Raw genomic sequence first — 24,811 nt, 5'->3', positions numbered from 1 at the left:
TAACTTTGAGACCACGAGGTCATATCGGGATCCTCTTTGGATCTTATTATTATTTTTTCCATCTGTTTAAAAAAATGCAGCTCCAAGTGTAAAGGGAAGGAAAGGGGAAGGAGGAGGAAGGTTGAAGGTTAGAAATAGAAATGATGGGAAAATGTTATGTAAAGAGACGGCAACTGCAGCCAACAAGTTACAGGTCTGGTCTTGAGCAAACGAGTCTTTATTGCGGGTTAAATCATTTTCTCCGGAGCGGAGAAAGAACACCTAGGGTAGGAACGGTGTGGGTAGGCGAGGACGGCCTCGTTGATGCTCTGGGAGACGTAGTCCAGGTTGTGGGAGTTGATGCAGGTCAAGTTGACCTTCCCATTTCTTAGGAGGTATATGTGTTTCTTCTTGACTAAGTAGTCTATCTGGACAGCTAGAACAGACAAAGGACATTGGAATCTAGGTCTGCAGCCGCCCACCCGCCACTGCCCAACCCCTGATTGTGTACGTGTCCCGAGCAGGCCGGATGGAAGCGAGGGAAACTTGCATCTTTATTTTCTCTTGGCCCTAACAGTGACAGTACCACAATACCTCAATATCTGGTTAGCACTGCCTCCCTGGGTAGCCGGGAAATCAGGAGGTTGCGGGCAGGGGGGCGGTTGGAGGAGAGGGAGAGGAGGGAAGAGACTTAGGTTTCTTATGAAATATAAAGTTGAAGCGGTTTCTCAGGGATTTCCCCCACAGTTTCCCCAGGGGGATGATTCTGATGGAAAAATCCTCTTAAAAAAAAGAAAGTGCTGACAGCCCTGCTCTCCACCTGTACAGGGCCACTGCCTGAACGACACACTGTTAGATTTCGTGTAAGGGTAGTTCACAGAGCCCCTGTCCTCAAAATCCTCCAGTTGTTGCCCGTCCACCTCTGCATCAGACAGAAACTCCTTACCGTTGGCTTTAAAGTACTCAGTCAGCTCGCCCCTCCTTCCTCAGCTCACAGATCTCCTACTACAGCCCAGCCCGCACAATTTGTTCCTCTAGCATCAGCTTACTCACTGCACCCCAATCTCATCTATCTCACCATCGACCCCTTTCTCATGTTCCCCCTCTAGCCTGGAACTCCCTCTTCCTCCAGACATGCCAGAGCACCACTCTCCCCACCTTCAAGGCAGTATTAAGGTCACATCTCCTCCAGGAGGCCTTCCCCAATTAAGATTTCTTTTCCCCAGCTCCCTCTCCCTTCTGTGTCATCTAGCACTTGAATCTGTGACCTTTGGGCATTTGATATTTGCCCTATATTCAATCCCACAGCATTTTTACACATATTTATAACTTGTATATTATAAATTATTCATTTATATTAATGCCTGTTTCTCTCTGTAGACTGTAAGCTCCTTGTGGGCTTAGAACAGTGCTTTGCACATAGTAAGCGCTTACTAAATGCCATCATCATCATTGTGGGCAGGGACCACGTCTGCCAACTCGTATTGTACTCTCCCAAGTGCTTGGTAAGTGCTCAATAAATACTACTGATGCGGGAGGTACTTTGAGAGGTACCCAAATGCTTTATCATCTTTAGGAGACCCTTCGGTACATCATCGTCACTGCTGCTGCAAGAAAAAATGGGCTGCCAGGCTCTTAGCTCTTTTCTTAAGGAGAAACAAGGATATTTGGGGTGGAGAAGAAAGCTGGGTTCTCAAGGAAAATAACAGATCGGAAGGAGGAAGCGGTACCTCTCTATGCCTCAGTTTCTCGTCTTCAAAATGAGCATAATAAAACCTGCCTTTCCCTAGCCTGCAGGGATATGATGAGTGCAATCATAAGTAATGCGAATGTGGTTTGGAAATAAAAGTGCTATTTAAAATGAAGGTATTGGAGAGGGAATAAGACCTTGGGAAGTCTCCCTTCCCTCCTACCCCAGCTACTCACGGCTGAGCCCCAAAAGACTGTGGGTGCCCTCGTGGCAGGTGAGGTGTTCCCAGGACCCTGGGGTGCCGAGGAGCCGCAGCTTCTCCTTCAACTTCTCCCGGGTCAGCATGATGGTCTCCACCAGGGCCTTCAGGCTAGTCTTCCTGCAGAAGACAGTTGGCGTCAGGGGATTGGGGTCGAGGGGTTATTTGCTTCTCAGGTAACCCCATCACCTCCAGCCCTTCGAAACAATCTACCAAGGCTGGTACGTGAGGGTCCCCCTCAAGCTACCCTGGGGACCGGGATTAAGGGAGAGCAGACAGTGTGTTTCTGGTGGGCTGCCTACCAAGAGGTACCCACTGTAAATTCAGTAGACAGTGGTGGGGACCTGCGGGGACCACTGTCTAAATTCAGTGGACAGTGGGGAAGGTGTGGGTAGGGACATTCTTTGTCAATTGAATACAATATTGAGTGCTTACTTTTTGCAGACCATTGTACTAAGCACTAAGCAACTAGACACGTTCCCTGTCCACAATAAGCTTACAGTCTAGAGGGGGAGACAGACATTAATGTAAATAAATAAATTACAGATATGTGCATAAGTGCTGTGGGGCTGGGAGGGGGGCGATGAATAAAGGGAGCAAGTCAGGGTGACGGAGAAGAGGGAGAAGAGGAAAGGAGAGTTTTGTTAGGGAAGGCCTCTTGGAGACATGACTTTAATAATCAATCAATCAATCAATCGTATTTATTTAGCGCTTACTATGTGCAGAGCACTGTACTAAGCGCTTGGGAAGTACAAATTGGCAACACATAGAGACAGTCCCTACCCAACAGTGGGCTCACAGTCTAAGGCTTTGAAAGAGGGGAGAGTAATTGTCTGTCAGATATGAGGAGGGAGGGTGTTCCTGGACAGAGGCAGGACCTGGGCCAGGGGTCGGTGACCAGATAGAAGAGATTGAAGTACAGTGAGAAGGTTAGCCTGAGAGGAGTGAACTGTGTGGGCTGGGTTGTAGTAGGAGACTAGTGAGGTGAGGTAGAAGGGGGTAAGGTGATTGAGTGCTTTAAATGTCTATGAAAGCTGTTGTATCATACTGTCCCAAACACTTAATACGGTGCCCTGCACATGGTAAGTACTCTGTAAATACGATTGATTGATTATCCTCACTTGGGAGTACTTGTTAGTAAGCACTTAGCAAATACCATCATTATTGGGAGAGAAGCAGAGAGATCAAGCTGGAGAGGGGTCATGGGGTGGGAACCCAGCAATGACAGGTCTCTTCCTCCCCCCCCGGGCCCAGTCCTTCCTTTCTCTCTTACCACTCTGCTCGCAGGGCAGGGTTGTTGAGAACGGTAGTGATGATACGAGCGCCCAGGTCAGGGGGGCTGCTCCACAGACACTTGGCTCTCTCCTCCAGCTGTGAGCGGATCTTTAGCATCACCTGACTGCTCAGCGTCACCACAATCAAGTTTCCCACTCGCTCATCTGCGGGAAAAGCCCAGTTAGTCCGCGGGTCCCAGGAAAGGGATCCCTTCTCTCCTGGCTTCCAGAATCCTCCCTCCCGGGACAGGACCTCCTTGGAGATAAATGAATCCCGCTGCAGGTCCCTAACCCAAGTTAGCTGCCGGGGTGAGCTGTGACCATGGGGACATTTTCGACCCAACAGTACGTTGAGGACGGGAATGTAGGCATGAGACCGTGAAGAAGCGCCAGCATTACACTGAGCAAATAGCCACAACTAATGGAGAAGCTAATCAAGTTCTGATGGAGATGGTAGAGTTTTTTTATAGTATTTGTTAAGTGTTTACTATATGCCAGGCACTGTTCTAAGCACTGAGGTAGATAGAAGGTGATCAGGTTGGACACAATCCATGTCCCACATGCACAGTCTTAACCCCCATTTACAGATGAGGTACCTGAGGCACAGAGAAGTTAAGTGACTTGCCCAAGGTTACGCAGCAGAAAAGAGGCAGAGGAGGGACTAGAACCCTGGTCCTTCTGACACTCAGGCGTGTTCTCGATCCACTTAGACCACGCTTTGGAGTAACAAAAAGTTGGTCAGCTCATCCAGGTCCTCAGAGGAGTTAATGTGGGCCTTGAATTCTGTGTCTCCAGACTGAGATAAATAAATTTTGGAAGAATCACAGAGCTAAAAAGAACCTCAGAAGCTTTCCCAACTAGCTCTCTACCTTCAGAGAGGTAGTCTGCATCCACTCCAGCATTTAGTACAGTGCCTGGCACATAGTAAGCGCTTAACAAATACCGTTATTATTATTATTTTTCCAGTTAGGTAAGTGCCCGTAGGCCTTGCAGGACGGCTGATTCCCTCTATACTGTAAACTCACTGTGGGGAGGGAACATGTCTACCAACTCTGTTATACTGTACTCTGCCAAGTACCTAACACAGTGTTCTGCACACAGAAAGTTAGTACAGTGCCCTGCACCCAGTAAGCACTCGATAAATACGATTGATTGATTGATTGATTGATTCTCTCTCTATGTTGTGAGTACTGTGTGGCACCAGGATTGTGGCCAATCTGATTGTCTTGTACCTAGTCCTGTATGTGGAACATAGCAGTGTGGCTCAGTGGAAAAGAGCACGGGCTTTGGAGTCAGAGATCATGGGTTCAAATCCCGGCTCTGCCAATTGTCAGCTGTGTGACTTTGGGCAAGTCACTTCACTTCTCTGGGCCTCAGTTACCTCATCTGTAAAATGGGGATGAAGACTGTGAGCCCCCCATGGGACAACCTGATCACCTTGTAACCTCCCCAGTGCTTAGAACAGTGCTTTGCACGTAGTAAGTGCTTAATAAATGCCATCATCATTGTTATTATTATGGTAAGCATGTAATAGCATAACGATGATCTCCAAGTGTGGATAAGAGGCCAGGGTGGGGTGTAATCTCCTGGGGGGAGCAGGGTGCCATAAAATGCCTTCTGGCTTTTCCCCTGGAAGGGGAAAGCAGGGAAGAGGTGAGCAAACATCTGAGCTAGTCTACTCAGAGAGGCCTATATGAGGTCTCATAGGATCAGCAATTCTCTTCTCTATCCCCAAGGACCAGATATATTGCTGGGCAAAATATCTCCAAACACTTTTAAAAGTAAAAATCATCTGTTGATTAAGTAAGACTGATGTGACCACTGACTTTGAAGCTGGTCTGGTACTGTCCTAGGGAAGAACGTGACCCCGGTGTCATAAACTTTCTACCGTCAGGCCCTGTTCCTCGGCCCTAAGGCAGTAGGCCCTAAGGCAGGAGAGGCAGCGTAGCTTAGTGGAAAGAGCACGGGCTTGGGAGTCAGAGGTCATGAGTTCTAATCCCTGCTCTGCCACTTAGCTGTGTGACTTTGGGCAAGTCACTTCACCTCTCTGTGCCTCAGTTACCTCATCTGTAAAACGAGGATTATGACTGTGAGCCCCTGATTCCCTTGTATCTACCCCAGTGCTTAGAACAGTGCTTGGCACATAGTAAGCGCTTAACAAATACCATCATTATTATTAAGGGCCTGGTGGGGATGGGGATTTGAAAGACCAGGAGACCCTCTGGCCAAAATTTTGTGTCTTCAACGTCCGTACCCACATTCCTCCTTCTGACACTACTGGGGCAATTTCTGGTCCCAGAACGGTAACCATGGTGAAGGCAAAAGCAGGGAGAGGAGTTGTTGGATGCTGATGGCCCTGAAGGCAATAATGGGTCACTGGAAGTTGACGAGCCATCCCACCATCCACTCCCAGGTGGTAAGGCTATTGTGGGCAGGGAATGTGTCAACCAACTCTGCTAATTTCTACCCAACCCCAGCGCTCAGGTCATCATGAGGTTTCCATAAATAACATTATCATTCAATCCACCTTCCTGCTCTAAAGTCCTTGTCTTCCCTGGGACCTCTGGCCTCTGAGCATCATTTCTTGGGGGTCACGGGCTCTGCACTCCCCAACATTTTCTCCCTTCTCTGCAACACCCGCACCCCCTGCCAGCTTGTGCCCACGCTGCTGCACCATATAAGCCAAAGTTTTTGGTGAAGGTCTGGGAGCAGAAGATCTCAAAACCGTTGTCCACAAAATAACGTAGGGCCCAGACGTCTTGGTCCAAATTTCCACTGATGAATCCCTGATGAGGGTCATCAAAGAATGGGAAAATCCGCTTCTGCTGCAGGGACAGAGAGGAGAACTGAGGGTTAGAACATGCTCGTGGGCAGGAAAACGGAAGACGAAGGGAAGGAGGAACTATTGAACTGGACTCACCTTCATCATTGCAGCCACAGTCTTCCACTGCTCTTGTGTAAGCCCCATGCTTTCAGAGTTGTGCAAAACAAAGATGCTGCCTTCTGGAGCATGCTGCAGAGAGAGTGCAGCTTAACAGTGACCCCTCTACTATCTCCCCTAACTCCAGTCCTACGTTATTCTGAGGTTAGGAGAATGTAGGGAATACAGGGAATTCTCTTATGTTCTGGCTAGGAGTTTGCAGGGGCAGGGGTTCGTCAGGGATACTCAAGTTTGGGAGAAACCTAGGGCATGAAGGAGAAAGAACGAATCAGGGATCTTGGGAAAATGGGGGAAGACACAGTGGTATGAATTGGGTCTCCAAAGGGAAAGGGAGAACTTCCCAGACTGAGCCCCCACCTTATCCTCTGCTCCTCCTCCCCTCCCCATCGCCCCCACTCCCTCCCTCTGCCCTACCCCCTTCCCCTCCCCACAGCACGTGTGTATCTTTGTACATATCTATTACTGTATTTATTTTAGTAATGATGTGTATATAGCTATAATTCTATTTATTTTGATGGTATTGTTTTGTTTTGCTGTCTGTCTCCCCCTTCTAGACTGTGAGCCTGTTGTTGGGTAGGGACTGTCTCTATATGTTGCCGAATTGTACTTTCCAAGCACTTAGTACAGTGCTCAATAAATATGAAAGAAAGAAAGAAAGACAGAAAGAAAGAAAGAAAGAAAGAAAGAAAGAAAGAAAGAAAGAAAGAAAGAAAGAAAGAAAGAAAGAAGGAAAGAAGGAAGAAGGAAAGAAGAAAAGAAGAAAGAGAGAAAGAGAGAAAGAGAAGGAAAGAAGGAAGGAAGGAAGGAAGGAAGGAAGGAAGGAAGGAAGGAAAGAAAGAAAGAAAGAAAGAAAGAAAGAACAAAAGAAAAAGAAAGAAAGAAAGAAAGAAAGAAGGAAAGAAAGAAGGAAAGAAAGAAAAAGAAGGAAGGAAAGAGAGAGAAAGAATGAAAGAAAGAAAGAAAGGAAGAAAGAAAGAGTGAAAGAAAGAGAAAAAGAAAGAAAGAATTGTTGCCGAATTGTACTTTCCAAGCACTTAGTACAGTGCTCTCCACACAGTAAGTGCTCGATAAATATGAAAGAAAGAAAGAGAGAAAGGAAGAAAGAAAAGAAAGAAAAAGAGAGAAAGAAAGGAAAAGAAAATGAAAGGAAGGAAGGAAGGAAGGAAGGAAGGAAGCAAGGAAGGAAGGAAGGAAGGGCAAGAGAGAGAGAAAGAGAGAAAGAGAGAGAGAAAGAAAGAAAGAAAGAAAGAAAGAAAGAAAGAAAGAAGGAAGGAAGGAAGGAAGGAAGGAAGGAAGGAAGGAAGGAAGGAAGGAAGGAAGGGAAAGAGAAAGAGAGGGAGAAAGAGAAAGAAAGGAAGGAAGGAAGGAAGGGAGGGAGGGGGAGGGAGAGAGCAAGAGAGAGAGAAAGAAAGAGAGAGAAAGAGAGAAAGAGAGAGAGAAAGAAAGAGGGAAAGAGAGAGAAAGAGAGAGAGAAAGAGAAAGAGAGAGAGAAAGAAAGAAGAGCTTCTCCTACCTCCACAGTTTCCATGAACTTGCCGGTGTCCAGATGCATCCTTTCATAGTCCCAATAGCAGTACAAGCACAAGGAGAAGCCCAAACTCTCGAAGATGTGCCCATGGAAATCTGGGGGGATAAAGTTGTCCCGCCCACCCCCAACCAACACCATACAGTGGCCTCAAGCCAATTTAATCAATCAGTCAATCAATGGCATTTATTGTCTCTATATGTTGCCAATTTGTACTTCCCAAGCGCTTAGTACAGTGCTCTGCACACAGTAAGCGCTCAATAAATACGATCGATGATTTATTGAGCGATTACTGTGTACAGAGCATGATATCAAGCATTGGGAGAGTACATTATAACAGAGTCTGTAGACACGTTCCCTGCCCACAATGAGCTTACGGTCTAGAGCTTACTGTCTTTCACCTCCATGGCATAAAGGAGAATGGAGATGTCTTCAGACTGGAAGCAGCCCAATCCCCAATCCCTAGTGTCAGGGGTGAGCAGGGCAAGGCTCTGGAGACTCCCTTCAGTAAACATGTAGGAAGCAGCATGGCATAGTAGATAGAACATGTGCCTGAGAGTCAGAAGGTCATGGGTTCTAATCCCAGCTCTGCCACTTGTCTGCTGTGTGACCCTGGGCAAGTCACTTCACTTCCCTGTGCCTCAGCGACCTCATCTGTAAAATGGGGGTTGAGACTGTGAGCCCCATGTGGGACAGGGGAAGGTGTCTAACCTGATTTGCTTCTATCCACCCCAGTGTTTAGTAAAGTGCCTGGCACATAGTTAAGCACTTAACAAATGCCAAAATATTTGTGAATTATTATTAGTTCAGAGGCTGAACAGAGGAAGGGAGCTGGCCAGGGATTCTGGGGGTGACCTGGAAGCTTGTGGGAAGGCAAACAAGTCCTGCCCCGTTATTAATCTTCTTGAGCAGGCAAAAAGGGCAGGAGGAGATAGTAGAATCAATCACTCAATCGTATTTATTGAGCGCTTACTGTGTGCAGAGCACTGTACTAAGCGCTTGGGAAGTACAAGTTGGCAACATATAGAGACAGTCCCTACCCAACAGTGGGCTCACAGTCTAGAAGGGGGGGAAGTTGAAAGAAAGATTGCCCAGAGGATCGGGCCTGTTCTTGTGGGCCACATTCTTCTCTCTGAGTGACACTTACCCAGCTGTGACCAGAGAATGTAGACCTTCTGGGAGCCATGATGCCACATATTGAGGAACTCTGCCCCAAGCCGGATGGCACCCGTGCCACCCACGGTATGCACAGCACCTGCCTACCATCATGGAGGGAAAAAAAAATCCCAATCAAATCACTGAGTCTAATTCTCCCATAGCTCTAACTTTTCTCTTCAATGTCCCATCACGGACCTCCTCTCCATTCATTTACCTTCTCGAATTTAGCGAGCATTCAGCCTTTACAACTTTCTGAGGTAGTCATTTCTATAAACAACAGCAGCTGAAAAAAACATAATTTTCTATGGCATTAGTTAATCGCTTACTATGTGCCAGGCACTGTTTTAAGCACCAGGGAAGATGCAAGATAAACAGGTTGGACACAGTGCCTGGCCCACATGGGGCTCACAGTCTTCATCCCCACTTTACAGATGAGGTAATTGAGGCACAGAGAAGTCAAGTGACTTGCCCAAGGTCACAAAGCAGACATGTGGCAGAGCCGGGATTATTTCTGAAACAGAAACAGAGCAGAAGTTTCCCCTCTCTTACCTTACGTCTGGACTAGGTTAAAAATATCCTGCCTTACGTCTGGGACTGAGAGAAAGAGAAGGGACATAGGAGTTCCTTTTTCCTCCCGAGCAAGATTCTGAGAAGTAAGTGTGGGGAATAAGGGACCATGACAAGTGAGCTGATTTTCTCCAGTGAGATCTTCATGTTGGGCTAGTCACAGAGTAGGCCAGTTTTCAGACAGCTTTACAGAGCAAGGGGAAAGTAGCCAACCTGTCCTTGCTTTGGGTGGAAACTTAGTAGCAAAGGTGACCCAAATCCTTTCATTTGAAAGGAAGTCATTCCATTGAAAAACACGAGGCCGACAGGTACCCGGGATAAACAGGTATCATCTGGATATAACCCTCCTTGCTCCCTCCATTCCCCCTCCAGTTTTCTACAGAAACGTTCAGGACACATTTCCCCACTCCTCAAGAAACTCCAGTGGTTGACCATCCACCTCCACATCAAGAAAAGCCCCTCACCATTGGCTTTAAAGCACTCAATCACCTTGCCCCCTCCTACTTTACCTCACTACTCTGCTACTACAACCCAGCCTGCACACTTTGCTCCTCTAATGCTAAGCTTCTCACTCCACCTCGATCCCATCTATTTTGCCTCCCAACCGTTGCGCCCGTCCTGGCTCTGGCCTGGAATGCCCTCCCTCCCCAAATCCTACAGACAATTACTCTCCCCCCAACTTCAAAGCCTTATTGAAGGTCCATCTCCTCCAAGAGGCCTTCCCTGATTAAGCCCTCCTTTCCTCTTCTCCCACTCCCTCCTGTGTCATCCTGACTTGCTCCCTTTATTCATCCCTTCTCCCAGCCCCACAGCACTTAGGTACATATCTGTAATTTATAATTTGCTTATTTATTTTAACGTCTGTCTCCCCCTCTAAACTGTAAGCTCACTGTGGGCAGGGAATGTGTCTTTTTAATTTTATATTGTTTTCTCCCAAATGGTGAATTCAGTGCTCTGCACACATTAAGCTCAACAAATATGACTGAGCCCCTTCTTTCCTCTTCCCCTTCCCCATCCCCCCCCACCCTACCTCCTTCCCCTCCCCACAGCACCTGTATATGTTTGTACAGATTTATTACTCTATTTATTTTACTTGTACATATTTACTATTCTATTTATTTTCTTTTGTTAATATATTTTGTTTGGTTGTCTGTCTCCCCCTTCTAGACCGTGAGCCCGTTGTTGGGTAGGGACCGTCTCTATATGTTGCCAACTTGTACCTCCCAAGCGCTTAGTACAGTGCTCTGCACACAGTAAGCGCTCAATAAATACGATTGAATGAATGAATTAGCACACCAAGAGGCCAGAGATGAAGTTTCAGAGGAGGAAGTTGCATTCTCACCCTGTTGTTCAGAATGGCTGGACTGTTCCTGCCCACAATCAGTTCTGTGACCACGCGATTGAACTCTTTGAGGCCTAAGGCTGGCAGGTACTCATGGTTGAGGGTGGGGTCGGAAATGAGCTGTAAGAGGGTCTTTTGTACCACGGGTGAAATCCAGTTCTGCCCTTCATTGGTCTTGCAGGCTGTGGAAGGAGAGACGAGGGTGAGGTCTGGCACTCCCTCATCTGAGTAACTTCTAGTTGCCAAGCTGTGGGCTAAGGGGAGGGGGTCCCCGCCATCCTGCTTCTGAGAAAAGCTCGCAGGCAGCAAGAGACCCATTCCTACCCCCACCAGGAAACGCTGTTCAGTCAATCAATCGTATTTATTGAGCACTTACTGGGTGCAGAGCATTGTATTTGGGAGAATAGCCTCGACTGGGCTCTCCTCCTCATCATCGGTGGAAGCATGGAACCTCACAATGGAAATTATTTTAGATTTCCAGCTAATCTTTGTAGAAACAGTAGAGTTTATGTTAGTGAAAGTGCAGAATGTTTGACTTCTAGTAAAGGTTACAACTGTAAGTGTTTAAAAAAAAGCCATAAACTACCTCTAGACTGTGAGCTCGCTGTGGGCAGGAATGTATCTTTTTGTTATATTGTACTCTCCCGAGTGCTTAGTATAGTGCTTTGCCCATAGAAAGAGCTCAATAAATACAAGGAAGAAGAAAATTTTAAAAAAATAACTAAGCCAGTGTAAGGGTGTGAGTTACATGGGAGTGAATTATGCACACGTGAGTCTAAACAAGAATGGTCCATGTGAGTCTGTCCAATTTAAGACCTGACATATACATAAGCAAAAGTCTGTTGTTTGTCATAGATGGTGCGTTATGAGGATTGAAGCCCTTTTCTGTCACCTTTATCACGTGCCAGTAATGCTAACACTGCCCTTAAACTGAGTGGTTTCAGTGGATTTATTTTTAACTCCCTAGTAGTGTCTGCACAGTGAGTAACTAACCAAGTCAGGGAAGCAGTGTGGCCCAGTGGGGAGGGCACATGCCTGGGAGTCAGAGGACCTGCGCTCTAATCCCAGCTCTGCCACTTGGCTTCTGGGTGACCTTGGACAAGTCATTTTTCTGGGCCTCAGTTTCCTCACCTGTAAAATGGGGACTAAATCCTACTTCCTCCTACTTAAACTGTAAGCCCCATTTAGGACAGGCACTGTGTCCAACCTGATTATTTTGTATCTACCCCAGCGATTCGTGCAGTAATTGGCACAAAGTGCTTAACAGGTACCTTAAAAAAAATTGAGTCACCTCCCAAAATAATGTAATGTTGGGTTTGGGTGATCAAAAGAAATTTAATGGGGGTATATTAACATGGAAAGGGGCTGTGACCCAGAAAGTCAGGTTAAGGGAGGCCCCAACCTGGGTCATGACTGAAAGACAGCAGAAATGCTGCCCACCTTCACCTTTACAAAATCCTTGAAGATGGTGGGTGCCATTCTCTCCACGTATAGCATAAATGCACCACTCTGCACTAAATGCTTTCACAGCTTCATGTTCTTCCATTGTGTAATTGTTGATCGTGTAGCAGAAACGCTTGACAGCAGAATCTATCAACATAACAGTGCTTAGAACAGTGCTTTGCACATAGTAAGCACTTAACAAATACCATCATTATTATTATTATTATCATCTCCCTACTTCAGTGTTTAGAACAGTGCTTGACACATACTAAGCACTTCACAAATATCCTAAGTAGCACCGGGCCCACAGGAGGCTTACCCTGGCTCTTAGAGGGAGACTACCACCTGGTCTTTTCCATTACTTATTAATAATAACAATAATGATGGCATTTGTTAAGCACTTACTATGTGCAAAGCACTGTTCTAAGCGCTGGGGAGGTTACAAGGTGATCAGGTTGTCCCACGGGAGGCTCACAATCTTAATCCCCATTTTACAGATGTGGGAACTGAGGCCCAGAGAAGTTAAGTGACTTGCCCAAAGTCACACAGCTGACAATTGGCGACGCCGGAATTTGAACCCACGACCTCTGACTCCAAAGCCGGGTTCTTTCCATTGAACACCTACTGTCTGGGTAGGGACTGTCTCTATATGTTGCCAACTTGTACTTCCCAAGCGCTTAGTACTGTGCTCTGCACACAGTAAGCGCTCAATAAATACGATTGATTGGTTGATTACTGTGTGTAAAGCACTATACCAGGCATTTGGAAAACATTTAGAAGTGGCTATAGTCCCTGCCCTTGAGAAGTTTATAATCTAGTAGGGTGGCAAAGTGAGGAGAGATGACAATAGATAATAGGTAAAAGAAAATGCAACTATGAACACCACAAATGGATAAACAAATCAATGAGATAGACAAGATGGAAAAGATAAATACCTAAGAGGGCTGAGGATAAGGCACGGTGGTAGGATACTAGAGTCATACTAACATGGGACATTAGGGGAGGAGCGTTGGGGGTCCCCAATTCCTCTCCCCCTCACACCCCACCCCACTTCGCTGGGTGACTTGGATCCCAAAGACAAGAGAACCAGAAGCCTCATACGTCCCCAGCCCCCTTTTCTGGATGAGCTACTTAAGAGACACTTTGCCCTGAGCCCCTGCAACTCACTTCCAAGTTGTACTTCCCAAGCGCTTCGTACAGTGCTTTGCACACAGTAAGCGCTCAATAAATACGATTGATTGATTGATTGATATTGATTCACAAGACTCTCACCTCTGTGGGACAGGTAAACCTTGTTTGGGTTCTCATCTTGGATATAGTCGTTGAGCAATTGGTCTTCTGCCACGTTGGCGGAGGGCACATCCAGGAAGACAGAGAGGGTGGGCATACTTCAGGTCAAGCAAAGGGCACCGCTTCACTTGCTTCTGTCGGCCCGACCCCACCTGACTGCGAAGCCCCAGGCCAACCCTGTCCTTTTCCACCTAGAAATCTGTCCCTCCCCTCTCAAACGCACTAAAATCAGTTGACCAGGCTCATTAGAAATCTGGTTTCCAGGACAACTGAATATCAACACTCCACTCACCTTGGCAGCAGTAAACAAGGCTTTTTTGAACATTCCGTTCCCAAAAGTAGTAAAGGATGGACAAGCAACTGTGAACAGGGAAGATTCCCCTCTTTCAAGAGCCCTGAGAGAACAAAAATTGAGCAGTAGCCTCCCAATTTACTTCAGATAAACAATTAATATAAAACCACACGGCATCAGCCTCAGGCTAAGTGCAGGGAGTAAATTAGGAGGCTCATCAGAGGGAAGTTCAGGGTTTAAATTTCAAGGAGCTCAGAGGAGCTCTGGTCCTGGGACTGAATCAGTCAGTCGTTCAGTCCATCATATTTACTGAGTGCAAGGCACTGTACTAAGCACTTGGGAGAGTTCAACATAATAATAATAATTATGGCATTTATTAAGCACTTACTATGTGCAAAGCACTGTTCTAAGTGCTGGGGAGGTGACAAGGTGATCAGGTTGTCCCACGTGGGGCTCGCGGAATAAAGACATATTCCCAGCCCACAGTGAGCTTACAGTTTATTTATTTATTCATTTTACTTGTACATATCTATTCTATTTATTTTATTATGTTAGTGTGTTTGGTTTTGTTCTCTGTCTCCCCCTTCTAGACTGTGAGCCCACTGTTGGGTAGGAACTGTCTCTATATGTTGCCAACTTGTACTTCCCAAGCATTTAGTACAGTGCTCTGCACACAGTAAGTGCTCAATAAATACGATTGATTGATTTAGAAGACTGTCCCAACACTTGGGCCTGGAAGTAGAAAATCTTCCATTCCTTACACCCCAGCTGTAGCTTTCTGGCCAGGGGAAAGTTCATTTGGCAGCGGAGGTCGGGAGAGGTGCTATATTCAGTGCCTCATCCCTCTCCTAGGACAAATTAAGCAAAATAAAATAAAAAGATGGATTTCAACTGGGAAACAGGTAAAAGCTACTGCTTTATTGTGCAGAATATAGCAAAAATGAAAGGGAAGGAGCATGCCAGAGTCGAACACCAACTCTCAGACATAGTGAGTGGAGCGGCAGCCCCTTTTGACTGCTGCTGCCTTCCTCTTCTCCTCTTCTCTCCAGGACTAGGGCAGGGGGTGAGAGAAGGTGGAGGCAGGAGCGGTACATTGTGGCCCAGGGCCCCAGAGTCCTTACATGCTGAAGGCCGGGAGCCAGGTAATCACAGAGAAACAGCTTAGACAAATTCCAAGTGCAGGCCCACTCTCTAAGGCCTGGACAGCAGGAGTGGGTAGGGGAATGGTCCTTGATGTGAAGAGGGAAGCCCCCCCAGACTGAAGGGTTCGTAGGGAGAGAGGCCGGGCCAATGTTCCATTCGGGTAGCTGAGGCTAGTGACGTCTTCAACAAGATCCGTCCTGCGACAATCAGGGATGAAAGCACACACGTACACACCCCATTCCCCCTCCCCATTCAAGCCGACAGCTCAGGAGCTTGAGAACTCAGGAAGGGAAGACCCCGATGGGAGAGAAGAAACCAAGGCTGGGGGAGAATTGTAACTACGCTGAGCAGTTCGTGCTGAAACACTGGAAGAATCTGGTGCCACTAGTCTGTATCTTCGGGGGGGATTACAGACGAAACAAGAGTGAGGGGGTGGCATACATTCTTGATTAAGATTAGAAGTTTTCCTGCTGCTTTCATAAACATGGGGGGGGTGAAGGATGCAAAGTGAGCCCCCCGTGGGACAACCTGATCACCTTGTAACCTCCCCAGTGCTTAGAACAGTGCTTTGCACATAGTAAGCGCTTAATAAATGCCATTATTATTATTATAAACAAGGAACTCTCCCTCATTTCCCACCACCCAAGAAAGGGAGAAGGAATTCCCCTGCCTTTCCATGCAGCCTGAGGTCACCAGAAAGAACCATACCATGTCATCTCCTACTGACAAAGAACACGTCATCTCCGGGTCGGATTCTGTATCCTCTTCCACTGGGCAGGAGACAGCACAAGATGGCATTGATTAGACTCATCAATCGGTGGTATTTATGGAGTGCTTACACCATGCAGAGTGCTATACTAAGCATTTGGGAGAATACAGTAGAATAGCTGCTGTGAACCTTGCCCTCCAGGAGCTTACAACCTTCCCTATCAATCAATGGTATTTACTGAGCACTTACTGTGTGCAGAGCACTGTACTAAGCACTTGGGAGGGTGCAATACAACAGAGGTGGTATTGGTAGAGAGGGAGACAGACATTAATATAAATCAATCCTATTTATGGGTAGGGACTGTCTCTATATGTTGCCAACTTGTACTTCCCAAGCGCTTAGTACAGTGCTCTGCACACAGTAAGCGCTCAATAAATGCGATTGAATGAATGAATGCAGAGCCCTGTATTAAGTGCTTGGGAGATTCCAATATAACAGAGTTGGTAGACATATTCCCAGCCCACAACTAACTTACAAATAAATGACAGAAATGTACATAAGTGCTGTGGAGTGAAAAATCAAGAGCTTAAAGGGTACGGAGCTAAGTGCATAGGTGACGCAGAAGGGAAAGAGGGCTTAATCTGGGAAGGCCTCTTGGAGGAGGCACATTTTGAAGGTGAAGAGAGCAGTGGACTGACATATGGAGAGGGAGGGATTATGTGGGAAAGGGCTTGGTGGTGACGTAGATCAGATAGAGGTCCAGTGAGCAAGGTGGCACTAGAAGAGTGAACTGTATGGGATAGGTTGTAATAGGAAATCAGCGAGGTAAGGTAGGAGGGGGCAAGCAGACAAAGCCCGTGTCGAGGAGTTTCCTCACCAGGTTCTCAGGAAAACAAAGTGGGACAAATAGGGTGCACTTCTTAAACCACAGGGGAGTTCCAGGCTCTGTGGTGAACAGCAGCCTCACCCAAGGAGAATTAGTGAGTCAAAGAAGTCAGTTCCTGCAATGGCTCCGTGAAGAACCATTAGCAAGCAACCAGGTGATCGCACCTAAGTAGACCAGCCATGATAACTTTTGACTGTTGATTCATTCATTCAATCACATTTATTGAGCACTTACTGTGTGCACAGCACTATACTAAGCACTTGGGAAGCACAAGTTGGTAACATACAGAGACGGTGCCTACCCAACAACGGGCTCACGGTCTAGAAGGGGGAGACAGACAACAAAACACATGTAGACAGGTGTCAAAATCATCAGAACAAATAGAATTAAAGCTATATGCACAATAATGATGGTTTTTGTTAAGCGCTTACTCTGGCAAAGCACTGTTCTAAGCGCTGGGGAGGATACAAGCTGATCAAGTTGTTCCAGGTGGGACTCACAGTTCTTAATCCCCATTTTACAGATGAGGTAACTGAGGCACAGAGAAGTTAAGTGACTTGCCCAAAGTCACACAGCTGATAATTGGTTGAGCAGGGATTTGAACCCATGACCTCTTTTCCATTGAGCCACGCTAAGGGCTTCCAAACAACTTGCTGCAAGACCAAGAAAAGACTCAGGCAGAGACTGTGACCCCAGCAGGGACAACACTACATGTGCAGTGAGGAGGAAAAACTGAAGTTCCTCCAGACTCCGTGGCCCTGCCCATGGGAAGTCTATAGGAAGGGAGAACGGGGCAACAACCCAGCTAGGGACAACAGAGACGGCATCACTTACAGGCCAAGTGCAGCCCGCTGATGTAGACAGGGCCCGAACCCGACAGCAGCACAAAGGTGACAGGCGGGACAAACTCCAGGCCATCCAGGCTGATCTGCAAGCAGAGAGGAAGGTCCATGGGCATGCTGTGCCAGTGACCCAGGCCTTTTCTTCAAGGCCCTACTGAGGGCTCACCTCCTCCAGGAGGCCTTCCCAGACTGAGCCCCTTCCTTCCTCTCCCCCTCATCCCCCTCTCCATCTCCCCCATCTTACCTCCTTCCCTTCCCCACAGCACCTGTATATATGTGTATATGTTTGTACGTATTTACTACTCTATTTATTTATCTTACTTGTACATATCTATTCTATGTATTTTATTTTGTTAGTATGTTTGGGTTTGTTCTCTGTCTCCCCCTTCTAGACTGGGAGCCCGCTGTTGGGTAGAGACTGTCTCTATGTGTTGCCTACTTGTACTTCCCAAGCGCTTAGTCCAGTGCTCTGCACACAGTAAGCACTCAATAAATACGATTGATTGATTGATTTTCAGAGGAGATCTGGCTGCCCATTCCCCGAGCCTCCCTGCCTTTTGTCTCGCCCCACTGCAGTCCATCCTTCACCCTGCTGCCCAAATAATTTCTCTACAACAGCTTTCCATCGATGTTTCTCCACTCCACAAGAACCTCCAGGGGTTATCCAATCACCTCTGCAACAAACAGACAGAGCTTACCATCGGCTTTAAAGCTCTCCATCACTTTGTCCCCCTTCTATCTTACCTCAGCGTTCTCCTACTACAATCCAGGCTGCACACTTCAGTCCTCTAATGCCAACCCACTCACTGTACCTCGATCCTATCTCGCCACCCACATCCTGCCTCCGGCCTGGAACGCCCTTCCTTTTCATATCTGATGGACAATTACTCTCCCCTCCTACAAAGTCTTATTAAAAGGTACATCTCCTCCAAGAGGCCCTCCCTAAGTCCTCATTTCCTCTTCTTCCGCTCCCTTCTGCATCGCCCTTGCACTTGGATTTGCTCCCTTTATTCACCCCTCAGTCCCACTGCACTTATGTACATATCTATAATTTATTTATATTCATGTCTGTCTCCCTCTCTAGACTTTTAGACTGTGAGCCCACTGTTGGGTAGGGACTGTCTCTATATGTTGCCAACTTGTACTTCCCAAGCTCTTAGTACAGTGCTCTGCACACAGTAAGCGCTCAATAAATATGATTGATTGATTGATGTTAGCTAGTTATAGGCATGGAACACATCTACCAACTCTGCTACACTGTACTCTCCCATACTCTTAATTGAGTGCCCTGCACTCAGTAAGCACTCAATAAATGATTGAGTCTCCACCTTGTTGGGTCTTCTGAGGTCAACCCTGACTCCTTAATTCAGCTAGAGAGGAATAGAAAGATATACTCTAAGCCCCCTCTAGCAGCTGCTTCTAACCCTGAGCTTTGGCAGCCAGTTAAGCCTCACCTCTCCCCATTATTACCATGGGCAGAACAGAGGACCGAAGACAGGCGATGGGGACTGGCGTCAGACTTCCATAGACATTCTTAGAAGTGGCAGCCACCACAGTCAGCTGGTCATCAGTGGCCACACTTAAGCAGATCTGCAGAGAGAGGAGCCCCCTCAGCTTCTGACAGGGGCAGGCCCCGGAGCCTGTCTGCAAAGGAACCCATCCATTTGCAATCTGGTCCGCTGGGGTCTCAAGTGTGCAAATGGGGATGGAAGAGAGGCAAGAGAGTAGCAGCAGGTTCCCGCTGGATCAGCAAACTTGCTTATCCCGGGGAGGGCCCTTCACCCTGGCAGTCCACTGCAATTGGGTCAGCCACAGTGCAAGAACCGTTCATACATCTCTTTGCTATTTTGCTCCAATCATCACAGTTTGAGGCAATGGGCTAGTTGGAGCCATTTGCCTCTCAACGCTTCTCAGTTGGCAGGACAGATCAGGGAGCAACCCATGGAGGCCAACTTTTCATTCTGAGTCCATCTAGAAATAGTGTCACCTATTGTAATGAGCTTGGCCTAAGTAGTCCAAGGCCCTGGGCTCTAATCCCAAGCTCCACCACTTGTCTGCTGTGTGACCGTAGGCAAGTCACCTAACTCCTCCGTTACCTCATCTGTAAAATGGGGATTAAGACCATTGGCCCCACAGGGGACGTGGACTGTGTCCAACCTGATTAACTTGTATCTTCCCCTGTGCTTAAACAGTGCCTGGCACATAGTAAGCACTTAATTCCATAAAAAAAAAAACCCAAAACATGAATGTGCATTTCTGCCTGGTTCTGACTTAAAGATGGGAAACAATGCTTAGGCAGAGAAATATCAAACTCATATCTGCACTTTGCCTCTAACTTCCTTGGACTACCTTTCAGCCCTGTTTCTCCTCTAGAAACCCAAGACGGACGGCAGCAGTTTGGGGAGTGGCAGCTGCTTTAGCTGTAGATGGGAAATGAAGCAGCGTGGCTCAGTGGAAAGAGCACGGGCTTTGGGGTCAGAGGTCATGGGTTCAAATCCCGGCCCTTCCAATTGTCAGCTGTGTGACTTTGGGCAAGTCACTTCACTTCTCTGTGCCTCAGTTCCCTCATCTGTAAAATGGGGATTAAGACTATGAGCACCCCCCCCCCCCCCGCCGTGGAATAACCTGATCACCTTGTAACCTCCCCAGCACTTAGAACAGTGCTTTGCACATAGTAAGCGCTTAATAAATGCCATTAAAAAAACAACATGGAATCCTTTGTAATCCCATCCAAACTCCACCCATGCATTTGCTTCACAGAGCTAGTCCCACTGTGATGCGGCACTGGTCCTCCTAGGCGAGTAAGCTAATGAGTAAAGTGGTGACGCCAAATTCTGCCACCAACACTTTCTGATCACGCACAGGTCAAGATAAAACATGACTTTTAGAGTCTTAATTAATTAGAGCAGCATGTGAAGAGAATGAAAATGGCAGGATACCAAATGTTGTTACTCTATAGTGAGCTAAGATGGAGAAAGTACTACAAACAAGGATGGCTGCTATGAGTAGCCTGATAGGAGGCTGCTTATGAGAAATATGGTAGCACCTTGGCATTAGAGGAGCAAAGTGTATGTTGGGTTGTAGCAGGAAATCAGGGAAGTAATGTGGGAAGGAGCAACTTCAGTCAGTCAATTGTATTTATTGAGCGCTTATTGTGTGCAGTGCACTGTACCAAGCACTTGGGAGAGTACAGTATAACACTATAACAGTCACATTCCCTGCCCACAACATGCTTACGGTCTAGAGAGGTCAAGCGCCTAGTACAATGCTCTGCACACAGTAAGTGCTCAATAAATACGATTGATTGATAGAGAGGGAGACAGATATTAAAATAAATAAATAAAATTCCAGAAAAATACCTAAATGCTGTGGGGCTGAGCGGAAGGATGAATAAAAGGAGCAAGCCAGGGTGATGCAGAGGGGAGTGGGAGAAGAGGAAAGGAGGGCTTAGTCAGGGAGGCCTCTTGGAGGAGATGTGCCTTCAATAAGGCTTTGAAGGCGGGAGAGTGTAATTTCCAGATATGAAGAGGTAGGGTGTTCCAGGCCAGAGGCACTACATTAATTAATTAATGATGGCATTTATTAAGTGCTTACTATGTGCAAAGCACTGGGGAGGTTACAAGGTGATCAGGTTGTCCCACGCGGGGCTCACAGTCTTCATCCCCATTTTACAGATGAGGTAACTGAGGCACAGAGAAGTTAAGTGACTTGCCCAAAGTCACACAGCTGAGTACATATCTCACAGTACATGAGCAAGTGGTCAATGACAAGATAGACAAGATCAACTTACAGCGAGAAGGTTAGCGTTAGAGGAACGAAGTGTGCGGGCTGGGTTATAGTGAAGAGTAACGAAGTGAAATAGGAGGGGTCAAGGTGATTAAATGCTTTAAAGCCATTGGTAAGGAGTTTCTGTTTGATGTGGAGGCGGATGGGAAACAAGTGGAGGTACTTGAGGGTGGGGAAATATGAATTGAATGTTTTTGTAGAAAAGTGACCTGAGCAATAGAGTCAATTATGGACTGAAGTTGGGGAGAGGCAGGGAGGTCAGCTAGGAGGCTGGTGCAGTAGTTGAGGCAGGATAGGATTAGTGCTTGAATTGATGTGGCAGCAGTTTAGAGGGAGAGGAAAGGGTGGATGTTAGCGGTATTGTAAAGGTTGAACTGAAAGGATTTGGTAAAAGAGTGACTATGTGGGTGGAATGAGAGAGATGAGTTGAAAATAATGCAATGGTTGTGGGTTGTGAGACTGGGCGGATGGTAGTGCTGTCTACAGTGATGGGAAAGTGAAGGGGAGGACAGGGCTTGGGTGGGAAGATGAGTTCTGCTTTGCACATGTTAAATTTGAGGTGTTGGGGGGGACACCCAACTAGAGATGTCCTGAAGTTGGGAGGAAATACAGACGACTGCAAAGAAGGGGTGTGATGTAGACTGGATTCTTGGTCTTTAAGCCATCCTTTTCAGCTACACTTACATCATGGAAGCCACAGGGCCCAGGCTCAAGACTGCTCTCCACTACCAGGCTTAAAAGTGGGATCGTGGGTGAGTCACGGAACCTCTCTGGACCTCAGTTTCCTCATCTGCAAAGTGGGAAATAATAACTCCTGCCTTTCTACCTTCCTCACAGGGTTGTTGGTAGTCAGGATAATAATAATAATAATAATAATAATAATGGCATTTATTAAGCGCTTACTATTGAGCAAAGTAATGTGAGGGTGTTGAGAATTAAAATCACTGTACAAAAATCAAGGATATGTTAGTATTAGGAGTGAGACCTTACCATCTTTAGCAATGTCGCTGAACCTGAAGGGTAGCTGCATATTGAGAATAATTAGCCTTTGCTCTAACGGAAAGTGCATGTATGAGCATGGAATGGGACCTGGGAACTTAATCTGAATATACTTAGACTGTGAGCCCCACGTGAGCCAGGAACTGTATCCAACCTGAATTGCTTGTATCTATCCCAGCACATAGAACAGGGTCTGACACACAGTCAGCACTTAACAAATACCATAATAAATAAATAAGGTGATTTGACTCATGCTGCCAACTTTTTGCCCATGCTCAAAATGAAGAGAGGACGATAAGGACAGGGAGAGGACAGGCTTTAGTCAGAAATCCATAATCTGGGGTCTTTACAGCCCTGACTGGAAACACTCTGGTCTTGTCAAGTCTGGGAGTCTAGCTCAAAAAGCTTTAGGGACAACCGCCTCCTGGGAGAGGCAGCTAGGCTTGGTACTACACTGAAAATATTCATTCAGTGGTATTTACTGAGTGCTTTTGGTGTGCAGAGCCCTGTACTAAGTGCTTGAGAGTGGGACAAAGGGCCACCTGCCCCAACCCATGGACACAGGGCTGCTCTTACCGTCTTCAGCTTAAGCAGGTGCTCCAGGAGATCTTCTGCTGCTGTGAAGACACAGCTCCTATTGCTGCTGCTCAGCTCACAGCCTGCAGCAACAAGGTGTGGGAGGGAGCTCTTCTCTGACCTCAGCACTTCTGGTTAGTTCCCTCTATGCCAGGGTGAATCTGGAGTTTCTCTGGAAATCACTTCTTTCTGTTGTCTATAACATTTAGAGCCCCTCCACGCCACCCGCCCGCTCTAACCAGAAATCCACCGAAGGATTTGGGAATGGACTCCTCCATCCATTCCAGAGTGGAGTGGCACCCTGAGAGGCATCCACAGCATGCCCAGAGAAACAGTGTGGCCTGTTGGGTAGGGACTGTCTCTATATGTTGCCAACTTGTACTTCCCAAGCGCTCAGTACAGTGCTCTGCACACAGTAAGCGCTCAATAAATATGATTGATGATGATGATGATGGAGAGAGCAGGGGCTTGGGAGTCAGAAAAAACTGGGTTCTAATCCTGACCCCACCATTTGTCTGCCTTGTGCCTCCGTTACGTCGTCGGTAACATGGCCCCAGGTGGGACATAGACTGTGTTGAACTTGATAAGCTTGTATCTACCCCAGCCTTTAGTATGGTGCCTAGCACACAATAAGCACTTAAATACCATAAAAAAGACCTAGGCAGGTAGAAAGAGGAGGCCACTGTAGCCTGGATGAGGAGGAGGAAAATGCAATAGCAGATTAGGTTTCTAATTGGCTTCGCACTCCCTGGGGAGGAGTCTAGAGTTTGGTTTGGAGGAGTCAGGATCCAGCTCACCAGCTTCACCCAAGCAGTCTGCACTTAGTAGAGTGTGCTACACAAAATGCTCAAAAAATACCATTGGTTGATTGGCTAAGGGTTTTCTCTACTATTACATATCTCTGCATTCTCTCTCAAGAACTCTGGGAGGTAGGCTTAGGCTAGTCACTCTCCTAACTTGGTAGGGTGAAGACTGAGGCACATCATCATCATCATCAATCGTATTTATTGAGCGCTTACTGTGTGCAGAGCACTGTACTAAGTGCTTGGGAAGTACAAGTTGGCAACATATAGAGACAGTCCCTACCCAACAGTGGGCTCACAGTCTAAAAGGGGGAGACAGAGAACAAAACCAAACATACTAACAAAATAAAATAGAATAGATATGTACAAGCAAAATAAATAGAGTAACAAATATGTACAAACAGAGAGACAGCATGAATTGCTCAGGGTCACACAGTAAGTGTTCTGCTGCAGAGTTATAGGGGTGTCTCTTTGCTTCCCAGCTTTCACCAGTCACCCCTCAAGCACCCCTAGAAAACCCAGAAAAGCCCTAGTTCTGTAGGAGCTGGGAGGCATGCTAAACCCATGAAACAGAGTTAGGAAGCTAGAGCCCCTTCCTTACCCCACAGCTGAACACTAGGCTGCTCATCTTCAGAGCACAGACTCAGCCGGGCAGGTGATTCCATTCGGTCACAGACGGAGCTCAGGCCCCTACAAGCCAAAAGACAAACCTAGCCTGCAGCCCCATGGCTCCCTTAGGAAGCTTAGCTCCGAGCCACGCCTTGAGCGATTCTCCGGGCAGCACCGATGCTGAGAGGTTAGAACTTCAGAAGAGAGCCCGCAGCTGCCGGTTCCCCTTGCAGAAGCACAAGTGCAGCTGGGTCAGAGGAAAAAAATCTCTCCAGTGCCCCTTCCCCACCCCGGGAACTGAAATAGGAAGCCTATTCATACCTAGAGGGAGAAACGAAGGCCCTGGGGACACAAGAGTAAGGCTTCCAGGATTTAAATTGGTACCGAGTCTCAACCCTCCCTCATAGCCGCCGGGCTTTCGGGACCAGGATCAGAAGGAGTATCGTTGGCAAAGTAGGTCTCCCAGCTCCTTCTGGTTTCCAACACCCCCAAGGCAATGGCAAGGGTTGAGTTGGACCTCTTCCAGGACAAATAAAGAACTGAAGGTCCCACCTCTAAGTGCCGAACACTTCAGCATCCACCCCGCTGCACAAAACAAATGAGGTGGCATCATCAGGGCTAGCCATTTCCTTGAAACAACGCTCCACATAGTGCAAAAGAAGAAAAAAAAAGCTATCCCTCATAGGTCAACCCCAACA

The 24,811-nt window shown here is 47.0% G+C and overlaps 2 protein-coding genes across 3 annotated transcripts; both read right to left on the bottom strand.

The window, feature by feature from the left end:
- Nucleotides 1-199: 199 nt before the first annotated feature.
- GOT1L1 (glutamic-oxaloacetic transaminase 1 like 1) lies at nucleotides 200-13,686 on the bottom strand. 2 transcript variants are annotated; one of them, XM_038747111.1, is made up of 9 exons: nucleotides 13,451-13,686; nucleotides 10,736-10,917; nucleotides 8,816-8,927; nucleotides 7,657-7,766; nucleotides 6,123-6,215; nucleotides 5,877-6,027; nucleotides 3,202-3,367; nucleotides 1,906-2,048; nucleotides 200-415 (listed from the first exon to the last, which is right to left on the bottom strand). In XM_038747111.1, exons 1-9 carry the CDS (start codon nucleotides 13,563-13,565, stop codon nucleotides 228-230), a joined length of 1,260 nt encoding a protein of 419 aa, XP_038603039.1. In that variant the 5' UTR covers nucleotides 13,566-13,686; the 3' UTR covers nucleotides 200-227. The 2 variants fall into 2 exon arrangements, with proteins under 2 accessions (XP_038603039.1, XP_038603040.1); XM_038747112.1 differs by having other exon boundaries at nucleotides 5,877-6,024.
- Nucleotides 13,687-15,241: 1,555 nt separating this feature from the next.
- Nucleotides 15,242-24,291, bottom strand: LOC119928821 (nucleoplasmin-like). The gene is made up of 6 exons (XM_038747338.1): nucleotides 24,106-24,291; nucleotides 22,702-22,784; nucleotides 18,811-18,930; nucleotides 17,333-17,426; nucleotides 15,612-15,673; nucleotides 15,242-15,298 (listed from the first exon to the last, which is right to left on the bottom strand). The coding sequence occupies exons 1-6, from the start codon at nucleotides 24,167-24,169 to the stop codon at nucleotides 15,242-15,244; spliced, it is 480 nt and encodes a 159-aa protein (XP_038603266.1). The 5' UTR covers nucleotides 24,170-24,291.
- Between the last annotated feature and the right edge of the window lie 520 nt (nucleotides 24,292-24,811).

The sequence above is a fragment of the Tachyglossus aculeatus genome, chromosome 5, assembly GCF_015852505.1.
Source record: "Tachyglossus aculeatus isolate mTacAcu1 chromosome 5, mTacAcu1.pri, whole genome shotgun sequence".
Taxonomy (NCBI): Eukaryota; Metazoa; Chordata; class Mammalia; order Monotremata; family Tachyglossidae; genus Tachyglossus; species Tachyglossus aculeatus.
The sequence above is the reverse complement of the archived record's forward strand: the minus strand, read 5'-3'. Positions and strand labels throughout refer to the sequence as shown.

Bases quoted from the DNA above. Each gene is read 5' to 3' on its own strand.
- GOT1L1 (XM_038747111.1), bottom strand. From the start codon at position 13,565: ATGCCCACCCTCTCTGTCTTCCTGGATGTGCCCTCCGCCAACGTGGCA. The intron at 8,928-10,735 runs GTGAGAATGCAA...CCATGATGGTAG, and splicing joins CAGCCATTCTGAACAACAGG to GCAGGTGCTGTGCATACCGT. The intron at 7,767-8,815 runs GTAAGTGTCACT...TTATCCCCCCAG, and splicing joins CATTCTCTGGTCACAGCTGG to ATTTCCATGGGCACATCTTC.
- LOC119928821 (XM_038747338.1), bottom strand. From the start codon at position 24,169: ATGGAATCACCTGCCCGGCTGAGTCTGTGCTCTGAAGATGAGCAGCCT. The intron at 22,785-24,105 runs GTAAGGAAGGGG...TTGTTGCTGCAG, and splicing joins GCCTAGTGTTCAGCTGTGGG to GCTGTGAGCTGAGCAGCAGC. The intron at 15,299-15,611 runs GTATGGTTCTTT...TCCCCCCCGAAG, and splicing joins TGTCAGTAGGAGATGACATG to ATACAGACTAGTGGCACCAG.